The following is a 16,063-nucleotide window of genomic DNA, read 5'->3' on the forward strand; positions in this document are numbered from 1 at the left end:
TACCCATGCAGTCTTGTCTGAACTGAACTGTAGCTGTGCTTGTATAAACCATAGAAAGGATGAAAAACACATGCCAGATCAGCAATGCACTGGTCAAGACTCAAAGATGAGCAAAAAATCTTCTGTGCAGAAGACCAGAAGATAACAGAATTTTTCATAGTAAAAACATCGCTTCAGTATTGAGTTTCTACCCAAGTATGGACATTATCCAAGCAGTCATTTTAGGCAGCAAGTGCAGGGTACCTTAAGAAGGAGGTGAACAGCACTGCATGACTTCACTGGGTAGAGCTTCAGTGCATTCTCTTTTTCTGTGCATTTAGTGGGATGAAATTCTTCACAACAGAAACATATCTTGTTTTCACCCACATCCACCTTTAAAAACAAAAAGCACACTTTTAAATTTATTACCTGTTTTACACAACATTTTCAGCTGCATAATACAGAGCCTGTGTTAAAGTTTATCTCAGACAATGCAGACCGGAATACAGGCTTCTAAAATGAAATTTGTACAGTTCAGTATGTCAACAATTCACCCATCATAGAGCTGTATTACACATACCTCTTATTTGAAAGAGCATTACTAATAAGCTCAAGACATTTAAATACAACTTAAATCTAATCAAAGCTGCAGTGATTACTGAACAATTTTAGTATCCAAGCTCCTGCAATACCTAGCAGCCTGGAAGCTCTTGACCAGTACATAAGCCACATTCTTTGATTCACGGGTATATATTCTGCATCTCTGTGGGACAGAATAGTATCCACAACTGTAATTTCAACCCAATCAAACCAGTAACAGTTACACCTGTACAGCACTGTTTGCAACTTTTGGAGTAATGTCGTTATCTTGGTTTTCAAGTAGAAATTCAACATTGGTGTGCCTTGAGGTAATTGTTTTATTAGCTGTCGAATTCTCTAGAGTCATTGCGTCAAAGGTTTTCCACTTACACAAGTCACTTCATGGAGTAATTCATGATTTTCGGAACGTCTTTTCACTGTACCCTATGTTTCCAGCCACAGAATGCTCTGAAATTCCTGAAATGTTTAACCACCTTGTCCTGAAGAACACTTAACAGTTCTCCATGCTGCTTCAGTAGGTTGATATTGATTCAGTGCTTGTAATCTTGGACTCTCACTGCACTTGGCTGACTGGCATGTTATGGAACCAACAATAGCTTTCAGTGAAGCAGCAAGTGGATCAAAATAAATAATCAAAAATCTTTCCATTAACCCTTTAAGATTTCCTCTGGCCCTTACACATGATCATCTTTATTACTAAGTGATCCTGTATCTTTAAATTTAAATTACTCCACTGTTTCTCATTCAAAAATTCTTCTGCTTCTTATGACACCCATTTGACAAAAATCCTTTGCAATCTGTCCTTTCCTGTGCAGATAGCTTTTTCCTCCAGTAGAAGTGTTCTGAGAACAAAGAATGGTTTATCTACCTTATTTTTTTTCTCATGCCTCTTTCTGTAAGTAACAAACATATATTGTTCTGAACAGGTATGGCAAAACTGCATAAACTCTCACCCACAAATTATACTGACTGGGCTTTTTCAGTTAGCTCATCAGTACCTAGTCATGCTTTTACCAATGATTTATCTTTGTCAGATGACTATAAAAATCCTTTCTGCTAATTCTTAAGTGACTGTTATATTAAAATTCGTGAACAACGCTGGCAAGAGGAATTTTCTAAATATGCCTTTGGGATTTACCTTGCACAGAATCAGCTGTGTCTTCAGATGCTGAAGACAGAGCCCAGCTATCAATGAAGTCAAACAAAACCATTTCTGGGCCAATCACGCTTTCTTAAAACCCTCACAACATACTCTTTTGGGGTCTTTACCCTAGAGAGATTAACAGCTTATGAAGGCTCCAACCACCCCAAAAGCAAATGTTTATAAACACAGATAATAAAAGCACTGTTGTGGATTTCAGTGAGTGTGTTCACAATTTGAGTTGAGTCTAGGCTTGAAAGAGCAAGCTTTTTTTTGTTTGTTTGTTTATTTGTTTTTTTACCCCCAACACACTGTAGCTGTATTTTTACCCCCTGACATGCATTACTTGCACCTCAACATTAGCACATTTTGTGAGCCCAACTTGACAGCTGATGCAGCATGCTATGAAGAAATATGTGTAAATCTCTACGTCTGCTCACCAGATCACATCTAGGAACGCTGGACACAAACTGAGCACCTTGACATCCTAGTATAAATCCAGCCAGGTTCAGCAGCACACAGATGACGGACAGCAGAACGAATAGGTTAACCTGAAACAGCAAAGTTAACAGCTGATGGAACAGGATCACAAAACTGATACAAGAAACCTATGGCAATGCAAATCCCATTCCCAAACTCAAGACTCTCTCCTTCTGGGCAATTTCCAAAACTCCCTGGGACTTCACTGAAGTGCCCCTGGGTGTCTAATCTTAAACCAGATCAATCTTAAAGCAGATTACTACTTTGAACGCATTTACTCTCTCTCTCTCAGCTTATCCTGCACTAACTGTGCAGTAATAAAATGCATGCAACTACTGAAAAGCACAGGTAGCTAAAGATTTTCCGGAACCCTCAAAAAAGTTCTATTTCTGATCCAATCAATTTTTAAAAACGCTTTTCTACCCAGACTGTTTTCCAAAAGGTCCTCAAAATTGTCCAACTGCCACGTAACCAGCACCCCAATGAACTAGGGCAAGGCACATAGAAAAGTGCAAAGCATCTTAAAAAGTTTGCAAAACTTCTGAAATCCACGATATAGTAGAATCATTTCATGTCATAGAAATCGTATCATGAAATGGCTTGGGTTGGAAGGGACCTCAAAGATCATCCAGTTCCAACCCCCCTGCCATGGGCAGGGACACCACCCACTAGATCAGGTTGCTCAAAGCCCCATCCAACCCAGTCTTGAAAATCTACAGGGATGGGGCATCCACAGCTTCTCTGGGCAGCCTGTGCCAGGGCCTCGCCACTCTCTGAGTGAAGAATTTTCTCCTAACATCTAATCTAAATTTTCCCCTTTTAGTTTTAAACCATTCCCCCTTGCCCTGTCATTACCTGCCCGTACAAAAAGTTCCTCTCCACCTTTTTCATATGCTCCCTTTAAGTACTGAAAATCTGCAATAATTTCACCTTAGAGTCTTCTCTTTTCCAGGCTGAACAGCCCCAGCTCTCTCAGCCTTTCTTCACAGGCGTAGTGCTCCAGCCCTCTGATCAATTTCATGGCCCTCTTCTGGACCCACTCTACCACCCCCATGTCCTTCTTGTGCTGGGGGCCCAGACCTGGACGCAGCACTCCAAGTGGGGCCTCACAAGGGCAGAGCAGAGGGGCACAATCACCTCCCTCCACCTGCTGCCCACCCCTCTGCTGATGCAGCCCAGGATGCAGTTGGCCTGCTGGGCTGCAAGCTCACACTGCTGGCTCGTGTCAAGTTTTTTGTCCACCAGAACCCCCAGGTCCTTCTCTGCAGGGCTGCTCTCAGTGAGTTCTTCTCCTAGTCTGCAATCTGTGCTTACAAGAGACTGTGTTGATATGGATTTTAAACATATGCAAGAACTTCTCCTGTCCCGATTCATACATGCAAATGTTTTTCCATACTTCTTGAGAGAGACAAGGAAGTTCTTACTATAGGCGAGAAGAATACATCAGAGAGTAATAAAAATAACAGATTCACACCCCAACACATTTAAATTTTAAGCACTCAGTCCTACAAAGCAAGCATCAGGTCTTTTATGTCCAGAAGAGTCCTTGTTAATAATGATCTGCTCACTCAGATTCCTTTGTATTAGGAAGGGCTTAACTAAAAATGCAAGAGATGACAAAAAGCTGTGGAAGAAAAAGGAGATCGTGATGGACACGGGCTCAGTTCTGCTCCAGGTAATTTTACAGTAGGTCCACCAACAAGACCTCCCCAAACATTCACAAAAACAGTGATACCATTCCAAATAAATTTAGCTGATGTATCATGGTTAGCTACCTAGACATCTGGACCAAAAATAAATCAGAGCCATTGTACCAATTTATGATCCCGTTTACTTAATTTCAGGGAAAAATAATCACTCCTGAATGGCTAAGAGCTGAAGAGCTTTACTGTTCATGCTCATTCCTTAAATTACAACATGTCATCTCTGTACGTTTTACAGAATTGTAACACTACCACATAAGGTAAGTTTTAACCTCAGAAAAAACAACAAACAAAGTAGCTTTTAGTACTTCTCTGAAGTGAATTGTGACTATTGTGTTCTAGACATACTGAGAACAATCAATATTAAGGGGAACAGCATTTTTTTTTAAGGGGAACATCTAGTTTTATAAATACGATAAAACCACAGATAAGAGGTTTTTAATGACAGGAAGCACTTTGAGTGTCATTTGTCTTTATGTACAGACATTTAAACCACAGATTTTAATCTCTATTTTTAAATTAACTCTCTTCTCAGCACTCAAGTGAATCAATATCTTTTCTTACACTTTTGTCTAGATTACCCAAGTTACCCAAGTCTGTCAGAGTAGTTCTAAGGGTATCTCATGCAAAGAATGTTTTTAATCTACTTTCAACACAAGGCACTGTAAACCAGAAATTAGTCGGTTTCAAAAATAAAAACACAATCTGTTTTTTATTATATGCATAGCCTATTTGTGACTGCAAAATTTAATATACAGAACTTCCCATTAAAGATGCAGAAGGTAAAAATAATTCTTCCACATACAACCTAAAACATTATCAGGATCTGAACCATAGTTGATAATACATTTACATCCCTTAGTGGACAGGAATGAGCATTCAGCTCATTTGTCAAGATCTTGTCAAGAGAAAAGACCCTTTTTCTTTCTGCCCCATCACTGGTTAGTATTTTTACAGAATGGCTGAGGTTGGAAGGGACTTCTGGAGGTCATCTGGTACAAGCCTCCTGTTCAAGCAGGGCCACCTACAGATGGCTGCACAGGACCATGTCCAGCTGGGTCTTGAGAGCCTCCATGGATGAACACAACCCCTTCGGGTAACCCGTGTCTGTGTCTGACTATCCTCATAGTACAAAAACATTTGTCCTACATTCTGATGGAATTTCGTATATGGTGACCACTGCCTCAAGTCCTGTCAATAGGCACTACTGAGAAGGGTCTGGCTCCCTTTTCTTTATTCCCTTCCATCAGGTATTTATGCAGATGGAAGCCTCCTCTTCTCCAGGCTGAACTGTCCCTGCCCTCTCAGCCTTTCCTCACAGGAGAGGCGCTCCAGTCCCTTCATCTCTTGCTGGCCCTGTGCTGGACATGCTCCGGGATGTCCATGTCTTTCCTGTACTGGGGAGCCCAGAACTGAACCCAGCACTCCAGACAGGTCTCACCAGTGCTGAGTAGAGAGGAAAGATCACCTCCCTTGGACCTGCTGGCAAGTCTCTGACTAACGCAGTCCAGGCTGCCATTGGCCTTCTTTGCCACAACAGCACTTTGCTGGCTCATGGTCAGCTTGTTGTCTGCCAGGACCCCTGGGGATATTCTGCAGAAGGGCTTTCCAGCAGTTCATTCCCCAGCATGTACTGGTGCCTGGGGTCTCTGCAGGGGCAGAACTCTGCATTTTCCCTTGCTAAACTTCGAGATTCCTCTCCACCCATTTCTCCAGCTCTCCAGGTCACTGTTTGGGACGCACCAACACTTGGTGTATCAGCCATTCCTCCCTGTTTTGTATCATCTGTGAACTTGCTGAGAGTGCACTCTGTCCCGCTGTCTAGATCATTCATTAAGATATTAAATAGCATTGTTCCCAGTAACCACCCCTAGGGTGCAATGCTGCTGACTGGCCCCTGGCCAGCCTTTGTGTCACTGATCACCACCACCCTTTGGATCCAGTCATTCATCTAGGTTTCAAGCCATCTGGCCGTCTGCTTATCTAACCTGCCCCTTGTCAGCTTGCTTTGTAAGATATATTCTCCTGCAGATGCAAATTTAAACACCTTCTCCATCGCTACTCACCTACAAGTAAAAGCAGGTGGTCCACTTTATCCCAGTAAAAGAAGAACCCCTCCATATGTGAATGAGGAGAAAAATATTGCTTCCCTTAGAACGAGCAGTCAAAGGCAGGCAGGCTATTTTAAAAGTTAAAATAGAGGTAACTAGTCTTAACTGCAGTGATAAAAATAGAAACAACTCAAACTATGAGCTTAGTTTGGCCCACTGCCCTTCATCTTTTGAGCATTAGATAGGCATGGACTGTGAACAGCTGCAGAAAGTCTTGATGAACATTTATATGAATTAAACTATAGGAAAGCAAAGTGTATTCTAATGTCAGAGACAGTATTTGCTAATCTCTTGCATGCGTGATCTTTTCCACCTAAAAAAATCCTCGTGCCTTTTGAGGACCCAGTCTAAATAGTGTCAGCCAACCAACCTAACTCTGCTGAAGTCAGTGGAGTTTTCTCATTACTGTCAATGGGAGCTCCAGCAGCGGCAGGACAAACTTACACGGTAAGGCCCTGACCTTATAACTCATTCCGTACAGCCAGACTGTGTGCTGTCCTGCTGCTGCCGCTGTTGAAGCCAGTATCTAATGCCAGGAGGAATTGCTTTAACATGCACTCACATGACTCACGCATAAGCACGCACTTAAAAAGCGAGTGAAAGAAAAACACTTGCTCTGCACTCATTAACTCTTATACCTGTTTACGTCCTACGTATAGTCTTTATAAGCATCCTTCTAGGAAAAGATAATCCAGTGTATTGATTTTCCATACACACAGCAGTAATAGCAATAACTAGGCATTAATTATATGGCCTTACTAATTTTCTATCAGTTTATTTATTGTGCCATGTAGAAACCTGCAATATACCTGTGAACAAAAAAATGACACAGAAGTAGAAGACAAACTACCTCATTTAACAAAAAATTGCCTCATACTTTTAACGCAGCATTAAAACATCCCATATGACTAAGTAAAAGGCTTTTTCAGCATCAAAATAAATGATAACAAAATGAAAAGAAACCTGACTTATGCTACACATAAGGCTTTTTATAGAGTCTCACAACTAAAAGTGTATTTTTTTTCACGGGTGTAGACAGACTTTAAAACCTTTATATGAATGCCATTTCTTGAATTAATGGTGAAGACCTACATGTGGGTCACGACATTAACACTGAGCTGTTTTACTTCTAAAATGCAGAGAAACACGCACCACTACAGTAATTCTCACTGAAACCAAATGACTTTGCCTATTACAAAGCTCATGGCTAGAGACAGATTGTTGTGTTGTTAGGGTCATGATCTGCAGCTTCTGTTCACAGTCCTTTCTATTGTTGCTAGCAGAGCTAAAATTTAAGAGTGACAGCTCATGAGGAAGTAAATAATATATATTTTGGCATAGACATTAAATCTTAGTTAAATCTATGCAATTCAGTCAGTGTGCAGATGTCAAGAAGACAGTAGTTAGCCTTAAAAATCTTGTTTTTTAAAACTGGTTGGGAAACATTTTTCTTCTAATAAAATTTTTCAATTAAATAAAAGGTTTACTAGAAATTTATTCTTCACAATATTTCAAGGTTTTAAATATATACTTGAGTTCCATAAGCTCTTCTGTTTTGCAGTAAAGACCCATCCATTTTTGCCATAAAAATAGAAATATTAACACCTTTGAGCGAAGGAATGTTTCAAACAGAAATTCCAAACCCCCGTGATTACCACAGTTAGGACAGCAGAAGAATACTGAATCACACAGAGCACACAACCTGTACTTTCCAAGTCAAAACCCTACTGTCTTTCACGCAACAGCTGACGTCTGTAACAGTGACATAAAAAGAAGAGCTTGCCCACTGTCTGAGCAAGGAACCATAAAGTGCTTGAAGCCGCTGAAAGCCAGACACACTCAACCCACCTCCATCCACCATGTTAATGTCTGGATGGCGGAGGAAGGGCTCCAGAGCACAGGCAGCCACCACTGAAGCTCTCTGCACCATGAGCAGCCTGCTTGATTGCTCCGTGCCATGCTCCCCACGGTGCTCCTGCCTCCCATGGGCGACCACAGCCGAACCTTCCTCCAGCAACAGAAACCCAGTACAGAGCAGCTGGCAGAGATGTCCTTAATTCAAAGTCGGCATTAGTTATCTGGGCACAGCGTTAAATCCAAGTGAGTTGGTGTATTGGGTTTACATGGCAAGGTTGTAGTAGCAGGGAGCTGCAAGGGTGGCCTCTGTGAGAAGAATCCAGCAGCTGCCCCATGTCAGATAAGGGCCAGCATCAGCCAGCTCCAAAAGGACTTGTCACTGTCCAGAGCTGAGCCAGTAAGCGATGTTTGTGCTTCCATGAAAGCAGATTGAAGAAAGGGAAAAAACTGCTGGACAACAGCAGCTGGGAGAGAGAAGAGTGAGAAGCAACCCTGCAGACCCCAAGGTCAGTGCAGCAGGAGGGCAGGAGGTGCTCCAGGCACTGCAGCAGAAATTCCCCTGCGGCCTGTGGAGAGGTCCCTGGTGGAGCAGGTTGTCCCCCTGCAGCCCACGGGTCCCACATGGAGCAGATCTCCACGCTGCAGGCCATGGGTGGAGGAGCCCCCGGTGGAGCAGGTGGATGTGGCCTGGAGGAGGCTGCAGCCCATGGAGAGCCCCCGCAGGAGCAGGCCCTGGGCCGGAGCTGCAGCCCGTGGAGAGGAGCCCCCGCAGGAGCAGGGGGGCTGGGGGGAGCTGCCGCCCACTCGTGGGGGACCCGTGCTGGAGCAGTTTGCTCCTGGGGGATGGATGGACCCTGTGGTACGGAGCCATGTGGGAGCAGGGGCAGAGAGTGACCATGAAGGAGCGGCAGAGACAAAGCGTCAGGGACTGACCGCAGACCCCATTCCCCCATTCCGCTGCGCTGCTTGGGGGCAGGATATACAAGAAGGTGGATGGGTGGAAGGTGGTTTTAGTCTGTTTTTATTTATTCACTGCTCTGGCTTGTCAGTAATAGGTAATCAATTTTATTAATCTCCCTATGCTGAGTCTGTTTTGCCCATGACGATAACAGTTGAGTGATCTCCCTGTCTGTGGTGGTGTTACTCAGGTGGGCAGCCGAGTTCTGCCATGGCTGCTCTCTCACTCCCCCTCCTCAAAGGGGAGGGGGGAGAAAATACGATGAAAAGGGCTCAAGGATTGAGATAAGGATGGGGAGATCACTCAGTGATTATTGTCACAGGCAAAACAGAGTAGGGAGACAGTAAGATTTATTGCCTACTACTAACAAGCCAGAGAAGCGAGAAACAAAGGAAAGAAACCAAAAATACCTTCCCCCCATCTGCCCTCTTCCACCTCCTCCCCCGGAGCGGCGCAGGGGAAGGGGGAATGTGGGCTGCAGTCAGTCCCTAAGACTCCTTCACGGTCACTCTGTGCCCCTGCTCCCCGTGGGGTCCCTCCCACAGGATGCCGTCCTTCCCGAACTGAGCCTGCGGGGGCTGCCCGCAGGCAGCAGCTCTTCAAGACCTGCTCCCACATGGCTCCGTACCACGGGGTCCATCCCCCAGGAGCAAACTGCTCCAGCACGGGTCCCCCACGGGTGGGCGGCAGCTCCCCCCAGACCCCCTGCTCCTGCATGGGCTCCTCTCCACGGGCTGCAGCTCCGGCCCGGGGCCTGCTCCTGCGGGGGCTCTCCATGGGCCGCAGCCTCCTCCGGGCCACATCCACCTGCTCCACCGGGGGCTCCTCCACCCATGGGCTGCAGCGTGGAGATCTGCTCCATGTGGGACCCGTGGGCTGCAGGGGGACAGCCTGCTCCACCAGGGGCCTCTCCCTTCACAGGCCGCAGGGGAACTGCTGCTGCCTGCCTGGAGCACCTCCTGCCCTCCTGGAGCACCTCCTGCCCTCCTGCTGCACTGACCTTGGCGCCTGCAGGGCTGGTGCTCACTCCTCTCACTCTCCCAGCTGCTGTTCTGCAGCAGGTTTTTTTTCCCCTTCTTCAATCTGCTCTCACAGAGGCGCAAACAACATCACTTACTGGCTTGGCTCTGGCCATCGGCAGGGCCCTGATCTAACACGGGGCAGCTTCTAGATTCTTCTCACAGAAGTCACCCCTATGGCCCCCTGCTGCCAAAACCCTGCCTCATAAATCCACTACACTGTCCTTACCTGAACCCTTTCCATCACATTTTCTCCCCCTGTACCTTTGAGGAGGGGACATTAGAGGGTGGTTGTGGTGGAGGTCAGCTGCCCAGCTGGCTAAAACCACCACCACAGTTGGCTTGGTGTGAACCAGTGCAGCAGCAAGGACCAAGGTTACCACAGCAAGCATGGCCTGTCAGAGACGTGAGCTGCTCTTAATGTGTATGCAAACAAACAAGCAACGAGGAATCAGTATGCTTTTTGAAAAAAGCTAGGTTCCTTCAGTTGAAAGTAAGATTTACAGGCGTGATGATGGAAGGATTTTCGGAGTAGACGGGAAGAAACCAGCTTCTCTGCAGGCAGAAAATTGCATGCAGCCCTGAACCACTGACAGCCAATATCCAAACAACTTAAGGAAGAAAAAAAAAATCCCTTTCCCCATAAACACATTCAGGCAGGCACACACAGGAGAAAGCTTCTCCTCAAGAAGAAAAATCCGCTTCAGAGCACAAGTGCAATAAGCTGAATTCCGAAGTGGCTTGACAACTGATACCCAGGAGAGAAAAGCCTCAGACAACCACAGGCAAGGTAAGATTTCAGAGCCAGGGCTTCTCAGCTGCTCTGCCACTGAAAGCCATGCTGGCCCTGCAAGAATGTCCTTCGAAGGAGCTGATTACAATGCAATTTTGCCTCACAGCACCCTGACTCTGCAACCTGTTATTCACTCATCACCTTCCACTGCTCTGCTACAGCCACCCCTCTCTGGACTGACTGGAGGCCCACCATCGCCTGCAACTGACAGCTTTCTCCACCCTTTTCCAAGCACAGCAGTGACCGATACACAGCCACCCCCTCTGCCACCTCCTCTCCCAGCACCCCTGCCAAGCCTTCGCGGGGAGACAGAGGGGAAATCTTTGTAAGCAAAGGCACTGCCTTTTCATCGGAGGAACCAGACAGCAAAGGAGATGCAGGCAAATGGATGCACTCCCACAGGTTTTTCAGGCTCTGAAATCCCTTGTCAGAATAGCAAACAGGCTCCTTCTAGAAAGGCTTCGTATGCTTTAAAGGGGGTGAAGAAAAGTGTGAATTCCATTATAAAGTCCCTTAAAAACTGCAAACTGACAATAAAAATAAGGTAACATGAGAAGTCTCAAGAAACACCCTGTTCCTACTGCAAGCTCATCTGAGGAACGACACCTCCTTAAAGACATTCTGCAGCACCCACCCGGCATTCAGCTTAAGTGTCAGCTCCAGAAATGAGGGAGGGATAAATGATGGAGCTCAACTGCAGCCTCATCTGAGGCTCTCAGAGCACACAAAGACAAATTAAAATCTGTATGTAATTACTGAACTTGGGCTAGAAACAAAATTATTTTGGGGGGTTGAATGCATATGAAGGATTCTAGAGGGTACTTGGAATGCGTAGTTACATGAAATTATGAAAGCTAGCTGAGCAACTGACAACAGCTCTGCATAAGAAGAAAGAGGCCTGTCCTTATGAACAGAAGAACATTTGTAGATTAAGACATAACCAGAGATGAAAAAGGATAATGACCACTGCTAGTCCCACAAACTTTATGCTGTAACTGTTGAGCACAGTCCAAAGGCTCTTCATGAACGCATCTAAACGCTAATATAAATTGCAGCACTGCAAAACGTGGTAATTCATACCACATGTCCAGAATAATCCTCACTCCTCAGATTTCAGGCATGGGTCTAGCACAGGTACCCAATATGCCCAATATCCAGGTTCTGCTGCAATTTTGTAAAACCACCTTCATGTGAAATCAATCCTTTCTGCATTGCTTATTTGCCGCATAAAGTTATTTCTATACCTGGCACCTGCCTAAGTTAAGGCCTGTCAGGAGGACAGACGTGTGATCACTGCAGCCTTCGTGCCTGGGACACGGCTCTGGGCTATTTCTGAACAGGCAAAGAGATCAGGGACCCAGTCCAAGCCTGGTGAGAGGAACCCATGACAAGTGTATTTGCAAGGAGTAAGTACAAGAGGCTTGCGTAAGGAGCAAAAAGGAGAGGGCAGTCACAGCTGGAAACAAAATCTGTTTTAGCTCTGAATGCATTTTCTGGTCTTATTTATGAATGTTCTAACTCTAAGCCATTCTGTACAATGACTGTCATTACTTAGGTCTTTAGGAAACCTGCTTTTACAACTTACACAGCAACTCAAAACTCCCAAGAGAAAATGTTCAGGTTACAAGAGGATGGGTATATTAGAAATTTAGCCCAAAATGAATTTGCTCATAGAAACTAATATTCTTTACTTGATAGGCCATAGCTAGTTCATTCAATGCAAGACTCCCTTTGAAAGTTAGTTTCTTCTTGTTAATTTTTATTTTTACTGAAGCCCTGTGAACTGTTTAGTGCTGGTTTCCTTTTTTGCATTTTATTATCTGACTTTCAAAAATCTTCTACAAAACATACATAAAATTAAGGGCAAAAAATAGGTTCACAATATCATATACTCATAGAACAATTGCAATTGAAGGGACATCTGGAAGTCTCCAGCATATCCTCCTGCTCAGCACAGGGTCAGCTATGAGATCAGAGCAGGTTGCTCAAGGCTTTAATCGGTCTCATCTCAGAAACTCCCCATCTGCTGCACAACATCCCTGGGCAATTTGTTCTTGCCTGCTCGACCCTCCTAAGATCAGTGGAAACAAATGAAAGGATCAGAAAGAGTTTGCTGCTTCTGTATTTCAGTAAGACGAGAAGGGCCCACAAAGTTTATACTAAGAAGGCCTTAAAGAAAAAAAGGAAACTACGGCAACAAGAAACAGCACAGAACACATGTAATATAGAAAAAGGTGACACCCTGCAAGCCTCAGGCATTTTGAGAGAGATGGCGCTTACATTTATTTTCATAATAGCATGGTTCTTCCAGACTGGGCGCCCCAGAGACCAGGCTCCTCCTTGTATCCACAGGACCAGTATAAAGACTTGTTCTGCTCCTGTTGTGCTAAATAATGCATCACTAAGACACCACAGTTCGTCCACAGCTCGCTTCTCTGATCCTTGGTACCTCCTACCGATGACAATGTGGATACCTCACACATCCCAAAGAAGAGTTGCATAAAAACAAAACAATTGCTTTGTCCTGGAAACAGTCTTGAGAAGTGACGATGTGGTTTAAAAAAAAAAAAAAAAAAAAAAGGAAAAGAAAGAAGAAAAAGCACCTTCAAATGCTTTTTTCAAATCCCATCTCTGAAATGTTGAGAGCTACAGAGCTTTAGATTTCACTTACAAATAGAAACAGCTTGCACACCCTGCACATTGATTTACTTCTCTCAGAACATTGTAATGTCAACTGTATTTGAAACAGTAACGCTGGATACTGCAAGGCACCAATGCTTAGGTTAGAGCTCAAACCTGCTATCAGACACTGGCAAAGGACAAATGAGCAAAGCTTTCAAACCAACTGCCTTATTTCAGCTCAAGCAGCACTGCCTCAGAGAGCTGAATTATTTATACTAAACTAGTATTTTCTTATACCTACAGAAACACAGAAAGTGCTCTGTAAACAACACGAGCACATCCTCCAGACATGGTCTACTCCTGCCCGTAACAGAGACTCCTAGAGGGAACTTAGCCTTTTGCGGGCTTTGACTTCTCCCTCAATAATTATGGCTCTACAATCTGAAAAAAGAGACTCAATAGTATAGTCTATGTTTTCAAGGAGAAAGAAGTGGATTTTTTTTAAACTAATGACTATTAAATCCCAAGTATCTTCTGATGCTTAGGTCTTTATACCCTTACAACAAGCTTTAATCCGTGCTTACCAGAAGTATCATTGGCCTCTTCCATGTTGTTAAGCCTATGATTCCAGATAAGATTACCTATAACATTAAAAAAACAGTATTACCAAGAAGTCTACAACTGTTCAGAAAATGCCATTTATGTATTCATCGCTGCTCTGACGAAAGGTCCTTTGGAGTGCTAGAGCAATGTTGGGATGATGTGAAGATGCACTTTAAAGCAGAGACTCAGAGCCTGTGCTGATGAGGTTCTTCACTCCTAAGTTTATCCTGTGAAATAATACAATCAGAACTGACACTTTCATCTACTACTTTCTTGTGTTTTCCACATAGAAAACATCCACGGTGGCAAAAAGTTACAGCAGCAACTCCCACCTCACCAATTGCCAAAATATTGCTTTCAGCCGAGGACGTGTTTTCCTGAAACATGGCACAGCAAATCTAAAAACTGTCTACGCTGTCCCCGTCCATGGTCACCCACTTCCATCAGCTCATCAGGTGTCCACGACTGCCCCTTCGTGCTGCTTCCCTCCTGCTGCTCTGCCCGCTTCTGACCTTTCCAGTGAACCTTTGGTTACCCCATTAACTTGATGTGACCGATCTGATCTAGCGTAACACTCATATATGACTTAGCTGAAACACCTCGTGTTATCACCGCCAGTGTTGCAAAACCACATACATAACTCTGCAGTTTCATAACTAAGTATTTTTTGAATTCTCTGAGTGCACAATAGTCACATAGTTTTAAAACTGAGCGCATCAATACTGATGCGAATTGGGGCTTTGGCTTAAGCACAGCAAGGCTGATTTCAGTACACTTGTTAAAGCTTTACGGTGCACGAAAACAAAGCCTTCCTCAAAGTTTTCCTGACCTGCACTTAACCAGTGCATCGCAATCAGGATGTCGCATCTGAAAAGGAAAAAGCAGACACATCCTCAATTCCAGCTCTCAGCTGCCTCCCCTACCTTTCCAATTTGCTGCTGGGCTAAATTTTTTCACTCATGCACCTGAAAGGCATTCCTGGTAATTTTCCGAGACCGAACACGTTATTCTTTCAGAGCATTAAGAAAGCGAAGTTTGTTGCTGTTATTAAAGCAACTGGACTTTCCCAGTCCACGCGTGTGTTTTTAAAACCCTTTTGAGAGCACGAGCATAGGTTAAACAGCTTACACAGATGTAAATAGGCTCGTTTGGAAACCAGGTAACTGTCCGGAGAGACACCAAACCGGCACCGGGACGGGCTGGGTCCCCGTCCCCCGGTTAGGGCTGCCACACTTCAGGGACGAGCACGGCACCTCGCTCAGGAGCTCCCCAGCCCACCCCCGGCACTTACCGAGGAGCCGGCCCAGAAGGGGCAGGCGTTCTTCACCTGCGGGGCGCCGCTCAGCGACAGCGCCCCGAAGCTCAGCGCCACCATGCAGCAGCCCAGGACGAGCTGCAGCAGCCCCAGCGACAGCAGCGGCCGGGCCGGCAGCAGCTCGGAGCCCGGCGCCGGGGCCGGTGCCTGGACCGGGGCCGGGGGGCGGCGGGCGGCGGGGCGCGGCGGGGGGCCGCCGACGCCGGGCCGGCAGCAGCGGGAGCGGAGCGGCGGCAGCGAGGGGTCGGCGGCGGGCAGCGAGCCCGGCACCGGAGCCGCCGCCGAGGCGGCCGCCGCTGGAGGGGCGGCGGAGAGCCCCGGCACCGGGCAGCAGGAGCCCGGCAGCACCACCGGCAGCGACATCGGGCACAGCCGCCCCCCGCCGCCGCCTGGGCCGAGCCGAGCCGAGCCGGGCCGGGCCGGGCCGGCGCCCGCCCCCCTGCGCCAGCCCACCCGGGCGCCGACTTCCTGTGGCTCTGCCCGGCCCGCCCCGGGCCGCGGGGTGTCGGTGGTGGCCTCCGTCCTGTCCCCGCCTGGTTCCCCCCGGGGGTGGGGAGCTGGGTGCGGCGGGGGCTTGTCGTTGTGCTTCACGGCTGGAAGTGGGCCGGGAGAGGAAGCTCCGGGGTTTAGTTCAGCCGGGTGTGCTGCTGCTTTCCTTATCGGCCCGTGTGGTTGTGTACCTGTTGGGCTTGTCTGGACATGAACTCAAAAAAAAACCAAAACATGGAGAATCTCAGTTGTGAAAAACAGCTTTTAGTACTGCAGGAAAATAAGCTGTGTTAAAGGGGTCGGCTCATACGACATAGGCAACGTATGTTGTGGTAATCACAGAAACAGGGTTGGAAAAGACCTCCAAGATCATCTGGTCCAACCATCCCCCTA

The 16,063-nt window shown here is 46.1% G+C and overlaps 1 protein-coding gene across 1 annotated transcript in view; it reads right to left on the bottom strand.

The window, feature by feature from the left end:
* ENTREP1 (endosomal transmembrane epsin interactor 1) overlaps window positions 1-15,556 on the bottom strand; it is a 30,054-nt gene extending 14,498 nt beyond the window's left edge. Inside the window, exons 1-4 of the mRNA XM_035558578.2 lie at window positions 15,158-15,556; window positions 13,848-13,904; window positions 2,161-2,271; window positions 244-372 (exon numbers count right to left, since the gene is read on the bottom strand). Coding sequence (XP_035414471.1) covers window positions 244-372; window positions 2,161-2,271; window positions 13,848-13,904; window positions 15,158-15,544 — 684 coding nt within the window. The 5' untranslated portion in view covers window positions 15,545-15,556. The remainder of the gene's footprint in view (window positions 1-243; window positions 373-2,160; window positions 2,272-13,847; window positions 13,905-15,157) is intronic.
* Between the last annotated feature and the right edge of the window lie 507 nt (window positions 15,557-16,063).

The sequence above is a fragment of the Cygnus atratus genome, chromosome Z (genome assembly GCF_013377495.2).
Source record: "Cygnus atratus isolate AKBS03 ecotype Queensland, Australia chromosome Z, CAtr_DNAZoo_HiC_assembly, whole genome shotgun sequence".
NCBI lineage: Eukaryota > Metazoa > Chordata > Aves > Anseriformes > Anatidae > Cygnus > Cygnus atratus.